Source organism: Podarcis gaigeae, assembly GCF_964106915.1.
Source record: "Podarcis gaigeae genome assembly, chromosome: 15".
In the NCBI taxonomy this organism is placed as follows: domain Eukaryota; kingdom Metazoa; phylum Chordata; class Lepidosauria; order Squamata; family Lacertidae; genus Podarcis; species Podarcis gaigeae.
Genome location: NC_139692.1, coordinates 22,322,081 through 22,331,417, shown reverse-complemented (window position 1 = coordinate 22,331,417; position 9,337 = coordinate 22,322,081). Strand labels below are relative to the sequence as shown.

The 9,337-nt window shown below is 47.0% G+C and overlaps 1 protein-coding gene across 1 annotated transcript in view; it reads right to left on the bottom strand.

The window, feature by feature from the left end:
* Nucleotides 1-4,297: 4,297 nt before the first annotated feature.
* Nucleotides 4,298-9,337, bottom strand: part of OAF (out at first homolog) — a 30,718-nt gene continuing 25,678 nt past the window's right edge. The window contains exon 4 of the mRNA XM_083714128.1: nucleotides 4,298-7,758. Coding sequence (XP_083570254.1) covers nucleotides 7,484-7,758 — 275 coding nt within the window. The 3' untranslated portion in view covers nucleotides 4,298-7,483. The remainder of the gene's footprint in view (nucleotides 7,759-9,337) is intronic.

Genomic DNA, 9,337 nt, shown 5'->3' with positions numbered 1-9,337 from the left:
GATCCTTGGATTGGCTCCGCTGACCCAGCACAACACCAAAAAGGAAGTTAAACTTAACTATCTGGACAAGGAGTACATTACCTGTGGCTTGGAACGGACATTTCCACATCATTTTGCTTCTTTAAAAGGGTCATTGAAAATATTCAGCAGCATTTAGCTATTTGTCGCTCCTAATACTGTACTCAAATTTCTGCATGCAATTTTTCCTGATATGCACATTCTTGCAAGTAATAATAATAATAATTATAATAATAATTTATCATGTGTACCCCAGCCATATGACTGGGTTGCCCCAGCCTTTCATTTTTTATGTTATTTTCACTAATAAATGCATATTTATGCTTGCTTTCCCCTAGCACATATTTGCTGAAGAACACTCCAAAGTTCAAAGCAGTGCGATTTTGGAAGGAGAACTGTGCTTTGGTCCTCCTATTGTTTTGGGAAAGTGAAAAGTAGGAAATTTTCACAGTAAAACTGAACTGAATTTCTCCACCTGCATCCCACCTCAGATATTCAACTCCCACTAGCAGCCGGGAGGATTAAGGGAGACAGGTGAGCCTGGCAGGGTGGGGAAACTGGCCAGCCTGATTACGAAAGAGTAGGGCAAGCTTTATGCAAATTATGCAAAGCTGTCAATCTGCATAAACTTTATGCAAATCAACAGTGAACCTTCCTTTCTGAAATCTGAGCTGCAACAACTCCCCCCCATCCCTGGTATAGAGTTTAGGTAAGGGAGAAGAACTCTCAGCCTGGCATCTACAATGCTGCCCCCCCCCCCAAAAAAAAGAAATCTGCAGAGAAGAAGTGGGAAAGAAAACAAAATGCTGCTCTGCTCACATATGATGACATGCCTTCCAAAAGTCCATTATAGGAGTGTGGAAAATTCAGGAGAGAGAGAGAGAGAGAGATCAACACCCCCCTGCTTTTTGCAAAAGAACAAAGCAAGCAACACAAGAGCTCAGACTTCTCACCCTTCCCTCCCCCATTTTCTGCCCTAATATGCAAAGCAGAAATCTAGTGGGTAATATCACACATCATACACAAGGTTTCACCTGGATCCCAGAGGTGCATCGCCACTGGTTTCTTGATATCTCTGTACACGAGGTTCACACATGCACTGTTCACATGTGCATCTAGTGTCCAGAGCTACGTTGCAGCTGGCTCCTTCATTTCTCTCTACAGGAGCAAAACAAGAGTGAGCCGCTTCTAAAAGCCTACAATGCCATTTTGGAAGGTGAAAAGATGACAACACTCCCCTACAATTTTAAGATAGATCAAATAGGCAATGGGATTCTGAAAGTCTTTGCCACCCTCCTTAAACTCTGAAGAGGAGTCAACCAAAACTCTCTAGGGAGGGTTTAATAATTGGGGTGCCACAACCAAAAAAGGCCCTGCACCAGATCCCAACCAAACACGCTCCAATGGTGCGGAGACAGATGCAGCAATGTCTCAGAAGAGGAGGGCAGGATGCTAGCAGCATTCATGTGGAGGGAAGCAGGTCATTTTTGCATTTTGAATTGGACCTGGAAATGAATCATAAGCTGGTAAAGGTGGTGGGAAGAGAGAGAGAGGACAGGCATAATACCAGAGACCACTCTGGCTGTTCAATCTGCAAGGGAGAACAAGGCGTCCCACTGAGCTGCTGTGGTCCCCAAGTGCACAACTCTGGAATGGTTTTCTGCATGGAGACATTGACAGCTTGAAGCTGAAAGGAGGAAGGGAGTCCACTGAGAAGCCTTGGTCCTGATCCAGGGGAAATTAGAGCTGGCTCATCGATGGAAAGTCCTGGCATTCGATTTCTTTTCCCTTGATTCCGATACGTGATAAGCCCTCTTTAGAAATTACGCCCACGAGTTCAATCAGCAAGAGATCAGGGAGCGGCGTCTGGCACCAGCACCTTCTGTGCAAACATCTGCAACCATGGAAGCTTTCTTATGCAGAGCCTTACATGCAAAGGCTCCACGCTTCTGCTGTTCCCAGTCGCATGGAAGATTTCGCATGTACAAGACCACTTGTGAATGCTTCCCTGTTGCAGATCTCCACTCTTCATGTGTGTGAAGGGGCAGGATCATCAGCAGGGGTGGGGGAATTCAGGGCAGAGGGCCAGATATTGGCCCTCAAGACTCTCCCCAAGCCACACCTCCTCTCTCCTGGCCAGAGAGAGCTGGTTGTGTATGTGTAGCAACCAGCCTACCAATCTAAGTTAAAATGTATTATCTGCTGCTTTGGCCACTTTTGACTCATGTGCTGCCTGCCACTCTCATGTTGCCTAGAAGAAGAAGAAGAGTTTGGATTTGATATCCCGCTTTATCATTACCCTAAGGAGTCTCAAAGCGGCTAACATTCTCTTTTCCCTTCCTTCCCCACAACAAACACTCTGTGAGGTGAGTGAGGCTGAGAGACTTCAGAGAAGTGTGACTGGCCCAAGGTCACCCAGCAGCTGCATGTGGAGGAGCGGGGAAGCGAACCTGGTTCCCCAGATTACGAGTCTACCACTCTTAACCACTACACCACACTGGCCCTCAGACTGGAAAACCACTCCACACCCGATAGAGCATGATTTCTGGAGAAGGCTGTAGTCAGCAGTTTCACACAAACCAATGGATTCAAATGACAAGAAAGGAGATCCCTACTAAACGTTAGGAATAATTTTCTGCTGGTAAGAGCTGTTCGGCGGTGGAATGGACCACCTCAGAAGGTGGTGGACTCTCTTTCACTGGAGGTTTCTGAACAGAGGTTGGACAGTCTGCTGTCAGGGATGCTTTAGCTGTGCTTCCTCCATCGCTGGGGATTAGAGTAGGTGAGCCTTGGGGTCACCTACTCTTCAATTGGCATAATTGTATGTGAACCCTTTAGAAAAGTGCCATGTTCAAAATGATAGCAGACACAGAATATTTTGGCTGGGCCATTGGCCTGTTCCCCCATGCAACACATCACTGGATGTTGCAGTGATGTTCAGTCAGTGAACATGTCGGTGCAATTATCATGTGAACCATCTCTACCAGCTAAAGGTTGTGGCACCCATGTCTTTTAAAAACTCCTATTATCCTCTAGTCTGTACCTCCAGCCCCCAAGGAGAGAAGTGCTTTAAATCTGCCCAATTTCTACTGCCCAGCTCTCCAGGGCAGTACCAGTTCCTAACACCCAAAGGGAGAGGGTGTGAACAGTCTTAGGCTGTGCATCTATTCCCATTTACTCTGCATCCAGTATGCTCCACCTACTGGTTTGGGGAGCTGTGCACACACGACATTAGCCACAATCCACACCTATCCTGTAGTTTCTTGCAAAAAACTGTGTTTGGGTGCTTTTCTCCCCCAAACCGGACTCAATCTGAATTGAGAAGTGCTTGAGTGAAGACATCCGAACTCTGCCCACTGGTGTGGATGTACAGCAGGCATCTTAGACACTCATCAAACCCTGCCGTGTACGACAATGTGCAAAGACGGTTTGAAACTCAGTGAAAGAACTGTACAATGTCCGCAGTCTAATGAAGGCTTATTATCTGCTTTCTCCTAATGCTGAAGCTTTCCCTTTCGCTGCTTGCTGGAATGAGAAAAGACAGGGACATAGCGCTCCCTTGTGGACCACTTTGGAACAATGCATGGCATTTACTGCCGTTTCTCCAGTGCTGTTTTCTCCCAACGTCTCCAGACACAGGAGCCAGCATCTAACATGGGATCTGCTTTTTCCCTTTTCTTTTAAAAATCATTTTAGCAATTTACTCTCTTTCGCTCTAGAGCAGGACTACAACGCCCATCGCCCTTTAACCATTAGCCTTGCAGGTTGGAGCTGATGGGAGTTGGAGTCCCACCATATCCCAGGATTTGGGATAGCTCAGTTGGTACAGCAATGAGACCCTTAATCTCATGGTTGTGCAGTGCCCCTTAGTGGAGTTACTGAATATGTCACCCAGAAGGCAACCAGCAGGGCTGAATCCATTAGCAAAACTCTAAATAGGGGCAATAATACAGCACATTTATTAGGGGCAACTAAAAATCACACAAAGCAGTGGAGCTAGCTTTTGAGTTAGCCACAAAGTGTCGGGATGCGTGGTGGTGGTGGTGGGGAGAAACAGACAAAAAATGTTTTTGCTGGCAAAAAATATGGCGGAATCACATCTGAAATATGGTACAGACATACATGTAGAATCATGGCATTCTTTGCAGACTAATCAAGTTGTTCCCATGCAAAAATAAAATAAAATAAAATAAAATATGCACCAGCTAGATTTGTCTCTAGCACAAATTGTTACTGTATGTGAGTGGCACATAGAGAGACCGAGACTCCTTCGAAAAGGTGCATTAAACAAACAAAAGAAATCAGTTTATTCACCTTACATATGATAAATACTTTGCTTTAAAATACTTTCCATTCAAGTTTTACATTTGTTTCACTTCATGTGGCTTTTTTTTAAAGCAACTCTGACCCCCCCTTCCCCATCACCCGCCCTTCTCCTCGGGAGAGATGCATACAAAAATAATTCTGTGAGAAAGGCTCAAGAACACACAGAACAATGAATTTGAAATGAAACACTGAAGGTTTGAACTTCTGTGGACTGAAATGTCCAGAGTTGAGAAGAGAAAAAGGCACATTGCGGTGGAAGGAGGCATGGAGGAGGCGATGGCAACGAAAAAGAGGGGAGGGAGGGTTGCAGAATGTGGTTGACCTCCCTTCCTCTCCCCCCCCCCCCCGCCTGGGTAAGACCCCTGGGCCTTCAAGCAGCTGCATGGCAGGCAGAAGTCAAGCCGGTAAAGCTGCCCTTCACTGCATCTCTGCGGTGGGGGGAAAAGAGGGTCTCTTGAATTCAGCATGTGAGCTCTACCATAAAGAAAACAGGGCAATACATTGCAGATCAAATTATGGGGTCCTCACCAATGGTTAAGTGGGGTTTCTCCTCCATTGCTCACACAACAGAACACAAACTTCCCTGCCACAAGGTCCCAGCGGTGGCTTTAAAAGGGAAGAAGGCAAAGTAATGGAGGATGGGGCTATTAATGGGATGAAGGATGCTGGTGTGATGGGCCTCTGGCCTGACCAAACAGGTCTCCTCTTTACATCCTGCCATGGTTGGTTAGTACACCAATAGCCATTTTATTGCAAATCTCAATGGAATGTGCACAATTTTTCCTCAACTGATTGATAGGCTGGTTCACCATGGGGCTACCCAGACCTCATACGCCAAGTTGTGCCAAGGTGGTCCCTCCACCGATGCTGTTGGACTGCAACTCCCATCAACCCCACCTGCATGACCTTAATGAAGAGCATTTTGTCCATAGGACTATAGAGTCAGAAGGGACGCAAGGGGCATATAATCCACATACCCCCAATGCAGGGACACTGGTGGGCACCCCCTGCCCTGCGCAGTAAGGTTCCAGTTGGTAAGCTGCTCTTCTGTTACCCATCTCCTGGGAAAAGGGGATGTAAAAATCCTAGGCAACAAATCTGCTAAACTTTGCTCCATGATTGCCATCACTCCCTCTTTCTCCACTACATTTTACACATAAGGGAAACTGAGGCGCAGTCACAGGGTACAGTTTCCCTGGAGGTGATGGGGATGGAACTTGCACCCATCACCACCAGCCTTTTTGTCAAGCTCACCGCAAGTCTAATGTCTACATTCAAGTGCATTTCCTAGTACCACCTGTATCACGTAACCAGCACTTTAAGGCTTGGATTGCTCTGCCACTGAGATAGGAGCTGGAGAGACAGGCATTAGCATAGAGGGACTGTTTCTATGCCTTGATCATAGAGTTGGAAGGGATGCCAAGGGTCATCTAGCAGTCCAAACCCCCTACAATGCAGGAATCACAGCTAAATCAGACTCTCTCCTTCATGCCTGGGCATGCCCACATACTCCTGTAGCTTGGGCCACTTCTGACACCAGTGTTGCACAGTGGTCACCCCATATTACTTTGTTCCCCTTGGCTTGATCAGTAGAGTCTCTTTCAAAATTGGGGATTGTCATCAATTCGGCCTATCACATTTTGGGGATATTGCATCATGTAGAAATGCACAGGCACATTGCTTTCTGTTAACAAGAAAGGAAGGAACAGGGGCTTTGGATCTCAAATCAGAACCATAGTGCTTAAGCCTGTGAAATGCTCATTGGCATCTTTTAGCTCAGGATGTGGGGGGACGACACCTAAGGTAGTCCAGCTGCTGCTGCACTACAGCACCTATGATCCCTGACCTTTGGTGATGCTGGCAGGAGCTGATGGGAGTTAAGAGTCCAAACCATGCTGGCTACCCTGGAGTTGCAGGCATCTGGGACATCTTCAGGGTTACTTTCCTATACTGCAAGGATGGGGAGCCTGCAGATTTTGTTAGCCATTGCTGACTATTGCCCCTGCTAGACGACCATAGGTTTCTCATTCCTGCTTTGGTTCCTAGCTGCCCACTGATCCTCAGCTACTGGGAGACATATGCTAGCAAGGTTGGAGTGTAAGTACGTCTAACTGGAACCTGGTTGGTGTTTCCTCCTCCTTGGGGGGAACAATCGGGAACAAGAGACAGGTCTCTTCAATGAACCAGCCAACTGGGATCAAGAGGCAGGTCTCAGTTATGCTCTTCCACCTCAGCCAGTCAGCTGATCAAGGGGCATCTGCTGGGTATAGCCTGGTACAGCCATACTGCTGAAACCAATAACAAGCACTGGTTGCTGCAGGGGTCTGCTGTCTAGGGGATGTGATGCATTGTTTCTGAGGTTGGTGTCAATCCTGCTATTCTGCGATCTTCCTGCCATCATTATGCAAAAGGAGCAGGGGGCAGGAACACCACACTTAGACACCAGTTCAAGTTGCGTGTTCAAGGTAGAACAGTCATCTTGTTGTGGCTGCTTGTTTCCTTCTGCTGGTTGACCCAGGTAGCAAGTTTCAGGGCGCTCTTCAAGTTCAAGAGCTTCAATATGGAGGCCACAGGTTCAAGCTCCACATGACCACCACTGGGCAGATTAAACATCCATAAAAGTGTGGTGCTTGGAAGAGCCTCCTTACTCATCTGTTTTTATATTCCTTCTGGAAGATTGTCAAGGAAGAGCCTCTGTCCTTTCCCCTCAATTGTCCTGACGATACAAAAAGAGTGTAGTGGGTCGCATTTCAGTCTGGGTTGTCAAGGACCTTAAGAATTCAAGAGGGCCAGTGGTCAAATGGTACATGAGGGGCCTGGTCCCAAGGCTTCAACAACCCCAGCTCTACCCTAGAGCAGGTCCTTGTGCCAACAGCTCACCATCTTCTTAGGCAAGGTCATAGTCAAATGTGGCCTATATCCCCAAGTCCGAGGGAGTTCGCAGTCGGGTAGAAAAGGAGTTGGACAGACCCACACGAAGGCTTCATAAAATGGAGTCCTGACAGGTGCCCCACTTCCCCTCTAGGCCCCACACCTTCCTCCTTTCCTAGGCAGCCATCTTGGCAGAGCGACTCAGAACCACAAGAAGGGAGGTGGAAGGGAAGCACCAATGGGACAAAATGGCTGCCTGAGCGCCCTGCTAGGTCTCCTCGTCCCAAAGGCACAGCTGCTTCTGCGGCACGTAGTAGTCAAAGCTGTAGCCCTTCTGGCAGCTGCGGATGCCACACTTGTAGGAGGAGACCTTTCCAGCAGCGTCGCGGCTCTTGCAGTACTTGAGCATGCAGGGGTACCACTCGATGCTCAGCGCATAGCTGCAGATGCAGGGCCTCCAGCGATCTGCACACAGGCGGCACCGCTGCAAGTTGGGAAGGTCAGCCGACTGGGGCAGGACCTCGAACATGGAGCCGTCCACGCCTGCAAGAGAGCCACAAAGACAGAAAGTCACTTCCCATGCCAAGGCCGCATCCAGGCCCTGCGATAGCTCTTTGAACAGTCATGGCTTCCCCCAAAGAATCCCAGGAACCACATTTGTTAAGGGTGCTGAGAGATGTTAAGAGATCTCAGCCAATGCTAGGTCTCCACCGAGGACCTAAGCACACAGGTGGGTTCGTAAGGGAGGAGGTGGTCCTCAAGGTACCTGGTTCTCTGTTAAGTTGTGGGTGAACATATCAGTCGACACAGCGATTCTCCAAACAGCTCTTGTTTATTCACAGGTCAGAACAGAACTGAACTGAAGGGTTCAGCCTGCTTATATAGAGCTCCAGTACAACGTAACTGTAACAACTTTCTGTAACTATCCAATCACTGAACGTCACTTTCAATCCCTTATTTGCATATGTGGACCTGAGTAAAAACTACCTACAGTATCCCCCTGCTGGCCCAGGGTGAGAACTTCAGTACATAACAGTCTCCACTCCTTTAGGGCTTTAACTAGAATGGTTGCGCTGGATTTGGAAATGATCTGGCATGGGGACCTAGGAAGCTGCCTTATGCTGTTTACAGCACTGCAATGCCCCCTGGCTCAGTCATGGCTCCCCCCAAATAATTCTAGGAGATGTAGTTTGTTAAGGGGGCTGAGAATTGTTAGGAGGTCCCAGGTGTAGAAAAAGGCTATTTATATATGCTACTAATGTGGCCTATGTTTTGTTAGCCCTAGAAATAGAAAACGAGAGAGGTCCCAACTAAAGAAGAATGGCAACTAAAGTTGACAGAATATGCACAACTCGCAGACTTAACATATAGAATACATTACATGGGTAGGCAAACTAAGGCCCAGGGCCGGACTTGGCCCATTCGCCTTCTAAATCTGGCCTGCGGACCGTCTGGAAATCAGCATGTTTTTACATGAGTAGAATGTGTGCTTTTATTTAAAATGCATCTCTGGCTTATTTGTGGGACATAGGAATTCGTTCATTTCCCCACCCCTCAAAAATATAGTCCGACCCCCCCACAAGGTCTGAGAGACAGTGGACCAGCCCCCTGCTGAAAAAGTTTGCTGACCCCTGGAATAAGAGAAGAAGAAGAACATATGTTTAAAGAAGATTGGCAAATATTTATTGAATATACGGGAAATAATTGTGTGCAGCTGAAAACGCTGGCAGCATCAAGATAAATTCAACAGTGTAAACAAGTTTTGAGGGATCCAATAATGGAATACTGAATGGTACAGTTTTTGTAAAATATGCAGGGATTTATGAATTGTAAAATGAACCATGGAAAGAGAAAAAGGGAAGTCATTTATATCTTAAGGACATGAAAGGAGTATTTTAAATTGTAAAACAGAAAATTTTAAAAATTATATATATAAAAATAGAGAATTGTTAAGAGGCCCCCTGTTCACCTCACAGAACTACCATTCCCAGAGTTCCCTGGGAAGAGGGATTGATTGTTCAACCACTCTGGGAAGTGTGGCTCTCTGAGTGGAATAGGGAGCCTCCTAACAACTTTTAGCGCTCTTAACAAACTACAGCTCCCAGAATCCTTTGGGGGAAGC